The following is an 18279-nucleotide window of genomic DNA, read 5'->3' as shown; positions in this document are numbered from 1 at the left end:
CCTGCTGTTGCTGCTGTGGTGCTGCTGCTGTTGCCGTTTTTCTGCACCTCCCTCAATAATCCATCAATTTTATTGCATCATGTTTATAAGTGGAAAGTGGTTATGGTATACGTCTTGTTTTTGTCCGCTGTATTATACTTTGGCTCAAGTAGAAATGAAAATGGAATTATAACAAAACAGTTAAATCTATTTGTGCATATATTTAATGAAATGATGATTTGTTCTTGAATACAATGTTTGTTTGGTAATGTCACTTCTCCTAGTCTAATATTTCTTCTTAGTTTCTATGTTATTGGATTTTAGCCGTGATGTTTTGCTCCATGGTATTAATAGGTTATACCTGTTTATTGGAATTGAAGGCTGCACAAATATATTTATGTATTAGAAAAGGAAAATATAGGACTGTGTTTTAGTTTTTAGCTTCCATTCATACATTAGAATAGAAGCCTATAAATGGATGTGTATATATATATTTATATCCTCACAGGTAAAAGAAGCTCTAAAAGCATGGCTCCCAGTTGTCCAAAAAGCGCACCAGATGCGACATATTAGTTTAATGCAATGGAGACCATAGCCTTTTACATAATGTAAGAAAAATTAAATGTTTTATATTAGTTTAAGTTGATGTCTCTAATTGGATTTTATTTGTAATAAAATAGGATTCTGGTATCAGTGGATTGAACAGCAAAACTCACATGAAGTTGATGCTTAAATAGATGAGAGGAAGGAAAATGCTGAAGCTTCTTTGCAATCATGTTGGTTCGAGCAAGAAGGTTTTACTATCTTTACCGGAAGAAGCAAAAAATTGATCAACTGAGAGGCCTGGTTAGCATGGTAGGTTGAACCATATTGGATCATCTAAATAATATGTGGACACACAGTTGTTCTCAATTCGAGCAAACTTGAATTCGAGTTTCAATGTTATATTTTTCAGCTTAAGTTTTTTCAGGAAAGAGCAGGATTTCATTTGTGGATTTGACTCTTGGATGAAAATTGTTGAAATCGTATGCTGTTTATTGAAACCATTATCTCATTGTGATGTAAAATTTGTTAGAAAAAGAATTTTGCAAGTCAGTGTTAATTTTGGCATCCTAGCAAGTACCTTGAATATTATTGATTGTCAATTAAATAATAATATTAAAACTGATTGAGCAATTAAATCAATTTGTCATTCTATAATTATTCTCTTAATTATTTAACCTTTTCTTTTAAACTATAGTAACTGACAATTTTGATCCGAGAACACTATTTCAATCTATCCACTTCAAAAAGAGTTTTCTGTATCGAAGAGATGATTACTTTTAAGCAAAGTATGTATTGTTTGAGCGGAAAACTTGGGACCATCATCTATTTGTGTTTACTTTTCCTTCTTATATTTTATTGTTCAATACATAATTGAAAAGTAGTTGTAATGAATTTTGATGATTTGTGATCAAAAAATTTAAAAGGAAAAATTACCAATGGGCCATCGGTATTACCGACGGCTTCGATAACTTTTCCAGTAACCTTCACAAATTTTGGAGAGATTACCGATGGCTTCCATTGGTAATACGGATAGCCCTTTGGTAATTTTGGTCATCCAGATTGGATTACCATTTTGTGTTTTCTTCTCTTTCTTATGGTTTTTATCATTGAAGAAGGTGAATGATAATGAATAAAAGAATCCACAAAAGGTTTGGAAAAAATGAAAAAATTACAAACAAAATTGATTATCGATGGCCATCAGTAATTACCGATGAAAACTGTCAGTAATCCAATATAGGTCTCCATGTACTTGGTGGAAAAATTACCGACGATTTTCATCGGTAATTAGTGATGGGCCGTTGGTAATTTACATTTGTCCAATTTTTTCAAAGCAAATCACCACAATTCAATCGGACAACTTCGATAATGTGTGTTTCCACCAAGAACATGCTAAATATAACTCTTGAATAAAAGAATACACAAAAAGTTCGGAAAAAGTGGGAAAATTACAAACTTTGTTAATTATCGACTTTCCATCAGTAATTAACGATAAAATCGTTGGTAATCCAAAATACTTGCTGGAAAAATTACCAACGGTTGAATCGGTAATTACTGAAACTCTATCTGTAATTTCAATTTGTCCATTGTTTCAAAGCAACTCATCACAATTCAATTCGACAACTTCGATAATGTGTGTTTCCACCAAAAACAAGCTAAATATAACTTCTGAACAAAAGAATCCATAAAAGATTCAGAAAAAAGTGAGAAAATTACAAAAAAATTTTATTACCACCGGTTCATCGGTAATTACGGATGAAAACGTCGGTAATCCAAAATACTTACTGGAAATATTACCGATGTTTTAATCTGTAATTACCAAAACCCCATCGATAATTTCAATTTATCCCTTTTTTTGAAAGCAATTAACCACCACAATTCAATCTGACAACTTCAATAATGTGTGTTGCCACCAAGAACATGTTAAATATAACTTCTAAACAAAAGAATCCACAAAAGGTTCAGAAAAAGTGAGAAAATTACAAACTTTGTTGATTACGAACGGTCCATCGGTAATTACCGATCAAACAGTCAATAATCCAAAATACTTGCTGAAAATATTACCGACGGTTTCATTGGTAATTACCGAAACCTCATCGGTAATTGCAATTTGTCCATTTTTTCAAAGCTACTCATCACAATTCAATCCAACAATTTCGATAATGTATGTTTCTACTAAGAACATGCTAAATATAACTCCTGAACAAAAGAATCCACAAAAGGTTCAGAAAAAGTAAGAAAATTACAAACTTTGTTTATTACCGACGGTCCATCAGTAATTACCAATGAAACCGTTGATAATCCAAAATACTTGCTGAAAAAATTACCGAGGGTTTCATCGGTAATTACCGAAACCCATCAGTAATTTCAATTTGTCCATTTTTTCAAAGCAACTCACTACAATTCAATCCAACAACTTTGATAATGCATGTTTCCACCAAGAACATGCTAAATATTACTCCTGAACAAAAGCATTCACAAAAAGTTTGAAAAAAGTGAGAAAATTACAAACTTTGTTGATTATCCACAGTCTATCAGTAATTACCGATGAAACCATTGGTAATCCAAAATACTTACTAGAAAGATTACCGACAGTTTCATCGGTAATTATCGAAACCTTGTCGGTAATTTCAATTTGTCCACTTTTTCAAAACAACTCACCACAATTCAATCCAACAACTTTGATAGTGGGTGTTTCCACCAAGAATATGCTAAATATTACTCCTAAACAGAAGAATATACAAAAGATTTCGAAAAAATGACTAAAAATACAAACAACCATAATTACCGATAGGCAATCGATATTACCGATGAAAACTGTAGGTAATCCAATACAGATCTCCATATAGTAGCTGAAAACATTACCGATGGAGACCATCGGTAATACAGATGGCCCATCGGTAATTTCCATTTGTCCAATTTTTTCAAATCATAATTTTTTGTGGATTCTTTTGTTGAGGATCATTAATAAAATTATATTTTCCATGTTCTTGGTCAAAATAAACATTATCAAAGTTGTTCGATGGAATTGTGGTGATTTACTTTGAAGAAACAGACAAATTTAAATTACCAATGTTGTATCGGTAATTACTAGTGATCCATCGATAATTGTTGATTCTTAAATTTTTCAGTTCAAATCACCACACTTCTATACGAATACAATAATGGGGCCTATGTGAATGAAAATAAATGCTTAATACACCTTGATGTAAAGTTTAATGTGATTATTAAGATTAGATAACACAAAAAGTGTGCAAATAAAGCAAATAACACTAATATACTTGATTATCGATGGACCATCGGTAATTGCCAATTTTTTGCCATCAATTCTTTTAAAAATGTTATGAATCATTACAAATTAATACATCTGGAAGATAATGTGTATGAGCGCCAAGAATAAATTATTATTCCCACCAGAATTCCATGAACACATTAATATCGTATTATCATTATTATCGAATAGCATCTCTGTAACGGTAAAAAAACACACAAAATACTGAACACGCAATACTATTTAACCAAAACAATACCACAAATGAAGAGACCTAGAAAATAAAGGCCGGAAGATTCCATGGCCGGACAAAATTTATACATGGCCATAGGCGAGAGAAAAAAAAGGGGCTTATGTAGTTTTTTTTTTTTTTCCTTTATATAAATAATATTAATTAATTTATGTTAACGATATATTTAAATTTATTTTTCTTCCTTTGATTTGAAGGTAGTTAGAATGTTTGGCTTGAAGAAAGCCCTTCATGGCTTTTACACTTTCTTGAATGTGATGTCAATTAATCAATTTTTTTGTTAAATAATGTGGATAATCATTTTTCTTTCCCATGAAAATTTGTAATTTTATAAAAGAAAATGAAGAATGCGATGCTAATTAAAATTGAAAATAAGTGCTTAAGTAATTGAAGAGTAGAACGTTGTAGTAGATAGAAGTTAGGTCATTGAAAAAGATAAAAAGTAGAGATAGATATGATGAGAAAATAAGAAAATAACAAAAAAACTAAATATATGTCCACATTAAAAAACTAGAAATAGGAAATAATTTGGTTAAATGTCAAGAAAAGTTATTATCTGAAATTGGGTTTGTTGTTAAGTTAAAAGACATCTGTGTGGTACCTTTGGTTCATGGAACGAATTCCATTTTCAGTTTCCATCACTGTTTTGGTAAATATACCAACATGTCCTACTCCCAAATGAAAATAAGCTATAGCCTTCGTGGCTGGAAGAATGGAAAAATTAGTATATATATATATATATATATGAATGGAGAGAGAGAGAGAGAGAGAGAGAGAGAGAGAGAGAGAAAAGAAAAGAAAAGAAAAATTGATATAGTAAACTTTTTTGTTTAAGAAACTCTTAAAATTATACAGGTGGAGGTGGCAAATCTAGTAGAAGCCAGAACCCAACACAATCATCAGAATCCAACTCTTCCTGTACAGCAAGGAAGTGTAAACCTCCACAAGCTTTCTTAGCTGCTTCCCAAGATTCGGCTTCATTTGTTGTCGTTCGGGTTTTCTTATATCTAGCATAGACATAACGCGTAGAAATTCCAACTGAAAGAATCAAGCTTGCCTTGGATACATCAACTTCTACGGAGCACACTTCCAATCCATTATCCAAGCTGCAACAGAACATAAAAATGGAGCTTGTTAATTGAAAATAGGAATAGCACACAATTGTTCAAGGAGCAGAAAGATTGTAAGAATATCCAAACTTCAAGTTGTAAGAGCAAAATTATCATTTGCACAAGAAAAATAACATCATCGATGTATAAAAGTTACCTGCTAATAGTTTAGCACGTGAAGAAGCAACAGCTAGTCCTGGAATAAGTGTATTTTCATCGATTTCAATTCCCAGTAAATCCAAATCTAAACTTGCACCAAATACAGGTTTTGTTTCTAAGGATGAGACCTCCTTCTTTACATCTGAAAACAGGAGACTCAAAGTTAGTATATAAAATGAGAAATAGTTCAAAAACGACGCATTTTTTTGCCACAATTCTTCCTAAATGTAATATCAGCAGCAAATAACAGATTAATATAGTGGTTTCTAGTATAGAATTGAATTGTAATCGTCAATATAGCAGGCTAAAGTTGCTGTTTAGTACTTCTGTACTTGACAATGGTAACTGGACGAAAGCCCATTTCTCCCTAAAAGGATTTTCCGGAAGTTCCATTGGGAAAGGGTTATCTAATATAAGAAGTGGCTTAGATCCTTTCTGAAAACCAGGATGTCGAGTATATACACTTTCATAACGTTCATCCAACCACAGCAGCAGTGACAGACACTGAAAAAAAAAAAATAAAAAAAGCAAACCATAAGAATGTTTTCTAAACTAAGCAGATTCAGAGATTGTAACTTCAACACAGGTTACTAATAATCCAAGAATCAGACTTACTAGCAAAACCCCAATTTTTCTTATGGAAAATTGCAGTAAAGAAAATTGTTTATGAAACTAAGAAACTATAAAGAAAAAGACTGTAAATAAGAATTCCATACATTCCCTTTTACTAGGAACTGGTTTTATACCAAGCCCGTTACACGATCTTGATATAATGGTCTGCATCTGTGACCTATACTTCATTATACAGAACCATTCATACAAACCTGACAATATATTCTTATAGTCTACAAAGAAAACTGCATATTTGAGCTAAAATTTACCTGAAGAAGCGGATTTTATCAGGTAGAGGGACGCCCAAACAATCACTAATCGAAACAAGAGCATCTTTCAAAGTAACGATGTTGATCACATTGTTTGGAAAGTACTTTGTGAACTGTAAAGACAGAGATTCATCACAAACTACTAGCTCCCAAACCTTTTTCAAACCTTTTTCCCTCTGATATCTAATATGGGTCTTGAGCAAAAGTCCAATTCCCATTCAGAAATACTATCGGGATCAGTTTCCGGATCAAGATAGCTTAATTCAGCAGTTGGGTCGTCTTCCTCTTCTTCATAATCGAATTCCACTTCTTCTTGCTCAACAGAAAGTGCGCTCTTGGACGCTGAATTGGGTTGAAAAAGTTCCAATCTTTGCCATTTTCTTGAGTGATTTGTGGAGAAACTGTATGAGATTTTGGTGGGTTTTGCGAGAGAGGTGGAGTTGGAGATGGGTTTATGGGATTTAACGGTTGGGGTTCTGAGTCAGTGGGGTTGAAGCTTAAGCTCGCCATGGAAGTTTTCTTCAGTAGTAACTGATAAGACCACTGATAAGTTTTGGAGGCAGCGGTAAAAGTTAATGGCCTAAAACTTTTTTTCCTTTTTTAAACATTATTTTTAAAAATAAAAATAGAAAACTGTTTTTTTTTTATTTAACGAAAACAAAGAGTATTTGAGTATTGATGTTTGAAAACAATTTTCAATACCAAAAAATAGAAAACATATTTAGTTATATGTTTTTAAACAGTTTTTTATTTTTTTATTTTTTTAGATTACATATAAGATTTTTTTTTTTCCATACAAAGAACCTTATATATAATATATGTAGCTATAATATATTTATATATATTTACATTATATTAATTCATTTATATATTCATAAATTATATACATATATATAATATAAAATATATATTGAAATATAATATAATTTTTTTTTCCCGTTAGAACTTTTTTTGTCTATTATTATTAATTAATTTTTTTCCTATTAGTATTGATTTATTGATATTATAATATATATATATATATATAGTTATATATATTTTTTAACTGTATGTATATAATTTTTTATTGGTTTATAATTAGCTTTCTAGAACTATATCTCTTCATTCCATATGTGCTACATTATCAATCAATTATTTTTTTATTAATAAATTATTAAACGTAATTGACGGCAGCTAAATTGAAGATCCAAAAAGGACAATACCGGTTAACCCCAATGCTTCCCTTATAGTTTCATTATCAATATTGACAACAGCTAAATTGAAGATCCAAAAAGGAGCTGAGCAAAAGAGGAAGAAAGTTGCAATGTGAACATACATGTTACCAAAACCAAGCCTTTCCATATTCCACCGGAAAAGGCATATGCAGCAGAAGAGAGAAAAATAAGCTACAGAAAAATCATTCCCAATATCAAATAACCCTCCATTCCATTCAGGTTCATGCTCCACCAACTATGCTCATTTCTTGATGCAAATGAGAATCTCCTCTCAAATGATCCCAAGTGCTTGGCTTGCCTAGTGATATTAATGAGAATTTGATCCTGCACTTCCTCATCAACTTCCAAGTCATACTCCTTTCCAAAGGAGCTCATCATGGTGTACACACCAGCAATTGCTGCGCCAGCAATTGCAACAGAGAGGCTGATGCCATCACCAGCAGCAGGTCGTTCAGATCTCTTATATCCCCAGTTAAGTCCGCAAAGTGTATATTGAGCGAAGCAATTCACAAGGAGTAACACAATAACTACCATAATGTGAGCTCGGCCATGGGGCTTCTTTTTACCGTTCTTGCAGTACATCTCTCTTAGTGTGGTTACATCCTTTGGCTTCCACCTGATTAGAAGTACTAGGTGGTGGAACCGCTTTGGATGTTGGTACAAGCACATGAGGGTAAAGAGAGCATTAAGGATTTGATTATTGACCTCGAACCAAACATTTATTTGTGATTTCTTAGGCAGGACACCATTTAACATTCTTGTCATTACAAGAAAAAGGATTGCACCAGATACAGTAACACAACCTATCCATAAAAGCAAGACCATGTTTAGAGGATCCTTGATCCATTTTTGAAGATTATTTATCTATCTCCGTCTATCCCAAGTACAATTATTCAGTCGCACTCTCACACCCTCTGTATCGGGTTATCTGATAAAGAAGGAAAAGACCCCAAAGAAAAAACCCAAAAAAAAAAAAAAAAAGGAAAATGGAAGGCAAGGTTTTGAGGCTGACTTGCACGCCACCCGCACCATTACCAGTTCATCTTCGACCATGTATTCGATGTAAAGTGACTTTCTGACTGGTTTCGAATACCACTTAGTATATGTGCAAAATTGGATTGAATTTGAGCCCCTTTTTTTTTAATTTTTTTTTTCTATTTTAGGAATGGCAAGCTTGGCAGAGGGAAAAGATAAAGAAGTTTCATCGAAGATGTCAGGAGGAAGAAGAAGAAGAAGAAGAAAGAAAGTTGTAGAGTATCATGAAATTGGTATGAGACTCAAATGTTAACCAAGAAAAATTCACAATCGATAATAAGCAATTAAATCCAAATCCAACAAAACTACAAACACACTTAATTTATCCACAGAAATATGAAATCCAACCAGTATATTAGTATAACAATATAGAACATTGAAAGATTTGAGAACAGAAGAAAAACCTCGATCGGTGAACTTTAAGAGCAGAGATCTTGTCAGGACCCGTCCAGAATCCCTTCCCCGGAACCCTAGACAGCCCTGATCCCAGGGAAACCCTACCGGACCTTCCAAAGGAAAATCCGACAGAGCCTCCCCTAAGGGATTTACTTACCACAATTTACCTGCACTGAAAACACACTTCTAAAAACATCCCCTTATTCCTCCCACAAACTACAAACTGATTCCACAAATTCCAGCACTTCGCAAAGCAACAACAGTCCAGTGCATAAATAAAACAGAAGTATTCCAATAGTATACAGAGCTTTAAGAAGTGCTAAACAACAGAAATACAACAAGGCTGAAAAGAAATAATACACTGAAATGAAAGAGTACAAAGAAACTTCTCGAAACACAACAGCAGCGGAAAACTTGGTTCGCTCCGGAAGAACGTCTACCACCACTTGCACCTAAGGGAACGGAATTTAAGAGTGTGAGATGCTAATCATCTCCGTGAGTAACCCGAACTACTGAACACCTTTTAATAATAATAATAAAATAATAATAATTAAGGAGTGGAACAAATACCAACAATTAATAATAAATAATAATAACCTTTGGAAAATAATGATTTCCCTCAAAACTCTCACCAATCGCTCCGTTTGAAATGTTCCCTTTTTAAAACCTTTTCGCAAAACCCAATGTGCATACCTCCCAAAAACCAAGGGATTAAATAATTTAACAACAACAATTAAATAAATACATACCCCAAATATATAATAAAAATATAATAAATTATAATAAATAAATTTTGAACACCTTTGAGGTTTAAACCATTATTTGCAATTACACCGACAATTACACCTGACGCACCACACCATATACCGGTGATGCCCTCCGATACCCAGCGTCCCGAGCACCGACTGGCGGGAGGTTAAAGAGAGAAACCTGCAGTGGTCACTTCGGCGTCCCGACAGTACCGACTGCTAAAAACCATCACCCGGCCAAGGAGGGGGGCGGCTGTGCGCAACAATAACCTTGCCTGCCCACGGTCCAATGGCAACTCACGGGTGAAGTAATAACCGCACGCTAAACCATATAATAACCGCGTGCTAAACCACGTGTCCATACACCATACACCAGAACACCAATACTGTATGAGTGCGTCTAAAAATAAACATAAACATCCAACCGTATCGTTTTTCCAAAAACCACCGTGGGAAGTATACCAAAATTTCACAAAACACCATCCCACATATTTTATCCAATCACCCGGTACGAAACAGCGATAACAACAAACCACAATTTTCTCGAAATACAAAATGCAACCATAAAAAAATACCGCGGGCATAATTTATAAAATTTAACCAAATATTTTCACAAAATATTTAACCCAATTATGCCCGAGAAATCACATTTGAAACCACGTAAAATTAATACCGAAACATACCTTGCTCATGCATAACAAATAAATTAAATTAAACCGCATTAAAACCATAATTAAACCACACCACATGAGCGTAATTAAATACTAAATTAAATACCAATTAAATTTAATTAATTGCCCAAAATAATTTTTGAAGGTGGGTCACTCACCTGGAGAGCGCAAATCAACTAAGATCCTCCTCGGGATCCACTCCACTACTCGCGCGTGCACCTAAACAACCACAGTGCACAAACCAAAAATATTAATATTTTATTCGGGTAATTCTCAAATGGATACCCGGGGAGCGAACACCAAGCGACATCTAAGGGTTACGAGTTATATACCGAATCGAAGCTCGCGTGATGAGGATCACGGATTCGGTCTTACTTTCCGGTGATCGAACCCGACGGGGTCGGAATCTCGCCGGAAAGCTTTTCGAGTTTCGGCTCCGCAATTCTCCCAAACCGTCGCGAATTGGCGGAAATGGAAGTCGGATTTGGGTTCAGGAGGTCGAACACTACGGACTGGAGCTGGCCGGAATTTTCGGGTACTCGCCGGAACAGTAATTTCCGGCGGGCTGCCACATCACCGGCAACCGTCACCGGAACAGTATTTTCCGACGGTGGCCGTTTGCTGTGAAATTTTGCAGATTTGTAGATCGTGAGGAGAGCAATCCAACGGGACCGACGGTGAGCAAAACGGAGGTCGGACGGTGGAGAAATCACCGTTTGAAGATTTTCGACCCCTCGCCGGAAAACGCTCCGATCCCGGCGCGTCGGTGGTCCGATGGCCGTGATTTTTGGTGGGTAGGCCGGACTTGAGGAGAGGATCAAGGCTGTCAGGCGCGTGTGGCCGGAAAATGGCCGGAACAATGCCGATTCAAGGTGGCCGGCGGTGGAGGGGAAAAATCGCCGCCAAACTTCGGACGTCCGATCCGGGCGCGTCCGGCGGCCGTTCACCGTGAAACTTGGAGGTTTTGCCGGAAATGAGGTGGGCAAGCTTTCTGTCCGGTGCGTGTACAGTAACTCGGCCGGAACAGTGGAAAACTCCGGTGGCCGGCGGTGGCTCTCTCTCTCTCTTTCTCTCTCCTCTCTCTCTTTCTCTCTCTTCCCCGGGAATTTTAACAAATAAAAACCCTTGTGTGACACTGTTCATGCCACGTGGACCAATCAGAAGTTGACACGTGGCATTTCACTGTTCACCAACCCAAAAAAACATTAAAATAATACGGTATCCGGTAAACTTCAAACGTCCATAACTTCTTAACCGGATGTCCGTTTTGAGCGTGCCGCTAGTCTGTGAACTCGTATCGACAAGCACTTCACAACCATGCACAAGTTAAAGCTCAATTCCCCATAAACAAAAAGTCAATCTCGGCACTCCTTGGACAGTTTGGACCGCAACTTGTTTCGTCCATAACTTCCAAACCGTAGCTCCGTTTTCGACGTGCTACCAGTCTACGAACTCGTGGCATCGTGCACTTCGCCACGGTACCCTAGTCATCTCGCAATTCCCACCGAGTCAAAAAGTCAACTTTTGACCCCTTCGGTCAACGGTCAACGGTCAACGTGCACGGATTCCGGTGCGATTTGGGACGGGGTGTTACAGATCTGTTCAAAATTTGTTGAAGGAACGACTGGCTATTTAAGATCTGTTCGATGAAGGTTAGCTGGTGTGAGTGGGTCGAAAAGCGGTGAAAGTTTTGAAAACCAATGAAGGAGTGCGTCGAGTGACGAAGGTGAGAGAGCAGGTAGAAACATCTTTTTGATGTTTTTCTAATTTTTTTTTTTAAATTTGTTTTTAGGAACAAATGGCCAAACAGCTATATTGTTGTTTTAGAAATAAATTTCTGTTTTTAAAAACAGAAAACTGTTCTAAAAATAGCCGGCCAAACAGATTCTAAATTTTTGAGGCAGTGGTAAAAAGGTATTTTAAAAATATTAAAAAATAAGAGAATAAAATAAAAAAATTTAGGAATGGACGGGCATATATCATGAGTGCCCTTCCAACAATCGTGAGTGCCCTTCCAACAGGGTCACGCACCAAATTCCCCATTTTTTTATCCTGACTTATTTTGGGCCGATTTAAACCCATTATTTTTGTTATATGGGCCAAGAGGGCTCATTAGATTGTTTTGAACCACCCTAGCCAAACTTAAATTCGACCCGATAACGAAAAGAAACCATTCTTCCAGGAAGAGAAACCCTAGCTTCACCATTGTGCTCTGCGGCGAAGGCGATTGTCGATTGTAAGTTTTCTCTCGCTTTGTCTCTCCCTCTCTTAGCTTCCTGTTTTCAATTCTTTCAGCTTCAAAGTTTTTGTTTTTTTTTTGTGTGAACTTTCTTTTCATTTTCTTAGGTTCCGAGCAGTAGCATTTGCTAAAAATTTCAAATTTCAAGTTGTGATATATACATATATACATATATATATTTATTTGCTAAAAGAGGTGTTCTGTACTTGCTGAATCAGAATTTGTAAAGCTCTGTATCTATAGAAAAACGTGCTTTTTGTATTTATTTATCTTAGCATTTGTCTCCCATTTCACTTGATGGTTTAAGTCGTTTAGAAGCTGTTCTTAGATATGTAGGATCTAGTTGTTGCTTCATATGATGTGGATATTTTGTTAACTTGGTTCATGGTTTTTGTTTGTCATGGTGCTTGTTTTCAATTTGGTTTTCCGGAATAGCAAGTGAAAGAAAGAAAGAAGGGTCAGAAAAGTTTGAACTTTTTTTTTTTAAAGTGTTTTTACTTTAATTACGAGTTTCTTACTTCTTGGATTGCTTACTGGAAATTTGTCCTTAAGTAATCTCAGGTTATATGTTTATCTTTGCTTATTAAGTTAGTCCTTTAGTAACATTTCTTTGTATTGTGACAAGTTGCATTAGGTGTTCACTATAATATGACATTAATATCAGCAAAGAATTGAAAATAGTCTCTTAACAGATTCCGTGATTTTATAGGTAAGCAATGGTGAAGCACAACAATGTTATCCCTAATGGTCACTTCAAAAAGCATTGGCAGAATTATGTCAAGACTTGGTTCAATCAACCAGCCCGGAAAGCCAGAAGAAGGACTGGTTTGTGACTTTATTATACTTATTATGGATTTGCCCTCTGCTTTTGACCCTTAGTTGTAATATTTTGTCTTTTGATAGACTTACATAATGCACAGAACACTCACTAAGCAATTTGGATTACTTGTAATATTTTTTTGCTTTTGAAACTGGTACCAGCTCGGCAGAAAAAGGCTGTGAAGGATTTTCCCCGACCCACTGCTGGACCTCTCCGGCCAGTTGTTCATGGACAGACATTGAAGTATAACATGAAAGTCAGGGCTGGAAGGGGCTTTAGCCTGGAAGAGTTAAAGGTGGGTTTGCTATATTTACCTTAGTTTTTATGGCCTTCAAATGCCCTTTGAGGTGGCTTATAGTACTGTTAAATATTGTTGATTGTTACACTGACCATTGGTATTAATATATCTGCTAGTAATGGTTTTCCGCTCTTATTGATAACTAGGCTGCTGGTATTCCAAAGAAGCTTGCACCGACAATTGGTATAGCAGTTGATCATCGCAGAAAAAATCGATCTTTGGAAGGTCTTCAAACTAATGTTCAGAGGCTCAAAACTTATAAGGCTAAATTAGTGGTCTTTCCAAGACGTGCTCGCAAATTCAAGGTAAGTACTGAATGGTAAAACAGTTTACAACTAATTGCGTGCATGATACACAAATTTACTCATTTTGCTTTAGGCTGGAGATTCTGTTCCGGAGGAACTAGCCAATGCAACCCAGGTCCAGGGACCATACTTGCCTATAGTGCCTGAGAAGCCATCCGTGGAGCTTGTGAAGGTAACTGATGAGTTGAAATCATTCAAGGCATATGACAAACTTCGTGTGGAGCGGACGAACAAACGTCATATTGGTGCCAGATTAAAGAAGGCAGCAGAGGCTGAGAAGGAAGATAAGAAGTAGTTATTTTTAATGTCATAGGCTTTAAAATTTACTGGTCTAGAAATGTCCCGGTTTTTGTTTGGTTCTTTTTGATATACTTCTTTGGAGACCAATTTTAATATCATGATACTGCTTGGTTAATCAATATTAGAAAATTTTTATGGTTATGACGTTGTATATGGTTCATTTGGGATCATTTGGGATCGAATATGTTATGGCATTTGTAGACATATGGGGGGGTGAAAAGTTAGAATTATTAATTTGAAAGTGATCTTCTAGTCAAATGGAGAATACCTTGATCAAAAGGCAACTCCTTTTTCATGATCAGCTTGTGTCCGATGATTAGTGTGATTAAAAAGTCTGCTGCATATTTGATTTGGAGTCTAGTTACAGGGTTGCAGACAGTTAACGTGCATATTTTGGGCATATGGTATTGTTGTTTGATTAATGCCTAGGCTGATGTTCATTGTAGAAGAGCAAAAGTTAGTAATAATAAACCAAGCATATATCTTCTGTCCGTGAATGCAAATGTAGGAAGTAGGGCGGAAAGCTTAATCCATAAACATTAAACTTAAGAAAGATTATGAAGTCATCGATAATTGACCAATAGAATATTACTTAACTGGTGTCATCAAAAGAAATGCAAGGATAAAGGTAATTCCAGATTAATAGAGCATTATTTCCTATTATTCAAGAAAAAGTTTCAGATCAATCAAAAATCTATGGTATGGTATGCATCTGCTACCTCGTGAAGTAAATGCTAACCATGAAACATTCCCAAAGCATTTTCTTACAGTGATAGGCAATTCCAACTACCTAAGAGTATATCCAAAAAACTAGTAAGAGTTTTCTTTGTTAGACCGGTAAAAATGTTCTTCAAAGAAACTCTCCAAAAGGGTCGGGCAACATGCCAATGAATAGCCAACATGGACAACTTCTCCGGATGGTAAGCTTTCAGCACTTCATTTCAAATTGCAAAGTTACTCTTTCCACTGTTCATGGATCAGTTTTGTGACTCTTGTCTTCCGTGGCCTGAGAAAAGTCATCCATCAGCAAATCAGAAAAAGAATCTCTGCATGAATTTACATACTAATAATGAAGGCGCTTCTTTGAAAGTACAATATTTTTAATCACTGAATAGCTGCAATGATGCAGCATGAAATTTCAGTAGAATTTCCCTTTTGTTTTTTCCTCTGTTTTTGTTCTGTATCTGCACTTTCTCAAGATTACTTTGAAGCCAATATGTCCTCCAAATGTGATTCGAAATTCTACACTACCTCATCTAAATTTTCAAAAGTTGTATTTGAAATCTCAAATCTTGATATTTTTGGACTAAATTGTCTGGAAAAGTGATGACTGTTCCATTCACAATCTATTAACCAAGTCACATATCAAGTACCCAGATGAACAGAATTTGATCGACAGATTGTGAATACACATCAACAAGCAATGAAGGAAAGGGCATCAATAGAAAAAGGGTAGTGTTTGGTATTTATAATCATACCTGAGAAGCCAACACCCATTTGCCATCAGTCCAATCTTGGTGCTGCCTTAAGAGAGAGTGTTCAAAAGTCATTCTGTCCCCTGTTCCTTCAAAGTGAACTCTATACTTTCCCCCACGAAGGACCTTGATAATCTCACCCTCCCACCATGCATCTCTATACATAGCATCAACTTTTTCATTGAGACTGAAAGCATCAACGGCAACACATTCTGGTGGATTAGGCCTTACGTGCTGTGAATCAACCTCTTCAGTGAGAAGCTCTTTTTTATCGTTGCTCATTATGTTCTTATGCTCAATGAGAAACTTGTCCTTCCCCAACGTTTTGACAACAGTTGCAGCAAACCAAGCACCTTGAAGTCCATCTTCATCACTACGAACCTCAACATCTGCCCCTTTGCTTAGTTTCATCTTCTTTTTTGGTGTTTCTTCTGCAGCAACTGATACATCCTACAAGATAAATTTTGGGGAGCCAAGTTAAATAACGAAAAGAAGCCCCAAAAATTCAAAAGATAAAATAATGAAAAACTAGAAGTTGATATGACGATGCCTATATGAATCTTGCACATTCATCTGGTTATATATCTATTCTAAATGGAAGATTTTCCTCATGTATTGTCACACGTTCCATACATGACATGGGCAATTAATCCAAATAAAAATCAAAAGGATGAAAAAAAAATAAAGGCAAATAAATGCTTCATAGGGGAAACCGATGTACAAGCTGGCTTTTATGTAAGCTCTGCAGTTTTCATAATTAATTAAACCATAGCTAGCTTTTAGGTATTAAATTGATATAAATCTCGAAAATATATGGGCATAATACTATCCCCTGAACGAAATCAAGAACCATTTAGGAGTTTCTAAAATTATAGCCAATACAGAATATACCAAAATGGGGATGTCAAATAGCTCAGCAAACCAAAAAACAAAAGAAACCAAACCAATTATCTTGTTTCTTTAAATGCTTGATTGTATACACAAACACTTCATAAACAATATATCAAACTACTGTTACAATCTACATAAGATCTTCAACAACAGTCTATTTCGTAAAAATGCATGGCTCTTTCAGAGGGAAAATGTGTCCATTAGGAGACTTTTTAAGTTGAAACTTCTTTTAAATATATATATACATATATATATATATATATATGAGAAAAAAATTCAACCCCCCTAGTTATACTTAAGCTACTTAACAGAAAACGTATTAAAATAAACTATACATTATTTAGGGTTTCCATATCATTGTTTCCGTTAAAAACAAAAAAATTACAAATAAAAAGACATTAATATAGAAATCTTCTATCCGAAGATGATCGATGATCACGGTTAGGGGTTACACTTTGCACATTAATAGAAAACTTCTAACCTCATCTAATAAATTCTCCATTCGATTTCCTATAAATGCATAAAATAAATAAATAAATAAGGAAAGAAACCTGAAATTTTTACGAACAAGAAACTAATAAATTATCAATCTCCGTGGTTGATCATGATTTAACACATACAATAGTGAAAACTGACAAACAAAGGGAATCGATAATCCAGAAGACTAAAATATGTCCCCAAAAAAAAAAAAAAAAAAAGAGAGAGAGAGATAAAGAAAAGTAAACTAGAAATGTTAAAAAACTTATTATACCATTTCTTGCTTTTCTTGCAGAGGAGGATCCCAAGCTCCGTTAACCCAGTCGCGATGAACCCTGATCTCCGACAAAGCAAACTTGAGTGGCTTCTTCTCGAACTCCAAGAAAATGTCGAACGTCAAATTCTTCTTGACGTCAACGACGACGCCGTAACGCCAACCTTCACCAAACAACGCATCGACTTTCTCGGCGAAACGGAACTCATAGTCGTCGCTCTCTCTGGCAGGGACGGGCCTCAAGAGCTCCACGTCCACCTCCTCTCTGGAAACACCACCAGTGCTTTTGCGCTTGCTTCCGGAGCCAATCTTGGAACTCTCAGGCTTCGCCACCGATGCCGCTTTGTACTCGACCAAGAAGGCCGTGTCCGAACCTTTCTGGATGATGATGGCCGGGAGCATCATGGTATGTTTGTTCGGAACCTTGTTGATGACTTCAACTTCTTGGCCTGCTTCCAAGTAATTACCGATCTCGTCCGCCATGGATGGTTTCTTTGGAGCTCTCTGTGTGAAAATGAGGGTTTCGTTTTCGCTAGCGTTTTCCTGAAATGGAATTCTGTGGAAAAAAGAAATATGGAAAATGTATGGAATGTGAAGAGGTAACGAAGCGACAAGGTTGGCATACAAAGAGCGAAAAACAAAAAAGAAAAGGCCATGGCGGGAAATTTTATTTTCTATTAGACGTAAATACCCTAGGTTATTGTTGGGATTTACCAATTGCCACTTAACCACCCTCGTATTTTCATTGGACGTAAACACCCTCGTTTATTGTCCGGTTTTTACCAATTGCCACTCAACCTCTCGCTTCTGCCTTCCTTTTCATTTTTTTTTTTTCCTTTATTTTTATTTGAGTTGGCGAGAGTTTCCAATTTTGAAGAAAGTATTATTTTTATTTTATATATATATTTTAATATTTTTCGCATTTTATTTTGCGAAGAATTAT

At 35.8% G+C, this 18279-nt stretch overlaps 3 protein-coding genes and 1 pseudogene across 4 annotated transcripts; 1 reads left to right on the top strand and 3 right to left on the bottom strand.

Moving 5' to 3' along the window:
• Window positions 1-4831: 4831 nt before the first annotated feature.
• LOC107414960 (protein TAB2 homolog, chloroplastic-like) lies at window positions 4832-6776 on the bottom strand (annotated as a pseudogene).
• Window positions 6777-7492: 716 nt separating this feature from the next.
• LOC132805132 (uncharacterized) lies at window positions 7493-8837 on the bottom strand. Its single transcript, XM_060819978.1, has one exon. It carries the CDS (start codon window positions 8229-8231, stop codon window positions 7578-7580), a length of 654 nt encoding a protein of 217 aa, XP_060675961.1. The 5' UTR covers window positions 8232-8837; the 3' UTR covers window positions 7493-7577.
• A 3503-nt stretch (window positions 8838-12340) lies between these two features.
• LOC107414925 (large ribosomal subunit protein eL13z) lies at window positions 12341-14360 on the top strand. 2 transcript variants are annotated; one of them, XM_016023134.4, is made up of 5 exons: window positions 12341-12493; window positions 13189-13321; window positions 13478-13611; window positions 13761-13919; window positions 13993-14360. In XM_016023134.4, exons 2-5 carry the CDS (start codon window positions 13213-13215, stop codon window positions 14212-14214), a joined length of 624 nt encoding a protein of 207 aa, XP_015878620.1. In that variant the 5' UTR covers window positions 12341-12493; window positions 13189-13212; the 3' UTR covers window positions 14215-14360. The 2 variants fall into 2 exon arrangements, with proteins under 2 accessions (XP_015878620.1, XP_015878621.1); XM_016023135.4 differs by having other exon boundaries at window positions 12343-12493; window positions 13206-13321.
• Window positions 14361-14869: 509 nt separating this feature from the next.
• On the bottom strand, window positions 14870-18234 carry LOC107414912 (protein AGENET DOMAIN (AGD)-CONTAINING P1-like). Its single transcript, XM_025072203.3, has 3 exons — window positions 17337-18234; window positions 15698-16144; window positions 14870-15225 (listed from the first exon to the last, which is right to left on the bottom strand). Exons 1-3 carry the CDS (start codon window positions 17817-17819, stop codon window positions 15190-15192), a joined length of 966 nt encoding a protein of 321 aa, XP_024927971.3. The 5' UTR covers window positions 17820-18234; the 3' UTR covers window positions 14870-15189.
• Window positions 18235-18279: the final 45 nt, after the last annotated feature.

Source organism: Ziziphus jujuba, chromosome 8 (assembly GCF_031755915.1).
Source record: "Ziziphus jujuba cultivar Dongzao chromosome 8, ASM3175591v1".
In the NCBI taxonomy this organism is placed as follows: Eukaryota; Viridiplantae; Streptophyta; class Magnoliopsida; order Rosales; family Rhamnaceae; genus Ziziphus; species Ziziphus jujuba.
This window is presented reverse-complemented; position numbering and strand designations above follow the sequence as displayed.

Excerpts from the sequence above, each read along its gene's own strand:
- LOC132805132 (XM_060819978.1), bottom strand. The coding sequence starts at position 8,231 with ATGGTCTTGCTTTTATGGATAGGTTGTGTTACTGTATCTGGTGCAATC.
- LOC107414925 (XM_016023134.4), top strand. The coding sequence starts at position 13,213 with ATGGTGAAGCACAACAATGTTATCCCTAATGGTCACTTCAAAAAGCAT. Across the intron at positions 13,322-13,477 it reads GAAAGCCAGAAGAAGGACTG|CTCGGCAGAAAAAGGCTGTG; the intron begins GTTTGTGACTTT and ends AACTGGTACCAG. Across the intron at positions 13,920-13,992 it reads GACGTGCTCGCAAATTCAAG|GCTGGAGATTCTGTTCCGGA; the intron begins GTAAGTACTGAA and ends ATTTTGCTTTAG.
- LOC107414912 (XM_025072203.3), bottom strand. The coding sequence starts at position 17,819 with ATGGCGGACGAGATCGGTAATTACTTGGAAGCAGGCCAAGAAGTTGAA. Across the intron at positions 16,145-17,336 it reads TGCAAGAAAAGCAAGAAATG|GATGTATCAGTTGCTGCAGA; the intron begins GTATAATAAGTT and ends TTTATCTTGTAG. Across the intron at positions 15,226-15,697 it reads AATGGGTGTTGGCTTCTCAG|GCCACGGAAGACAAGAGTCA; the intron begins GTATGATTATAA and ends GACTTTTCTCAG.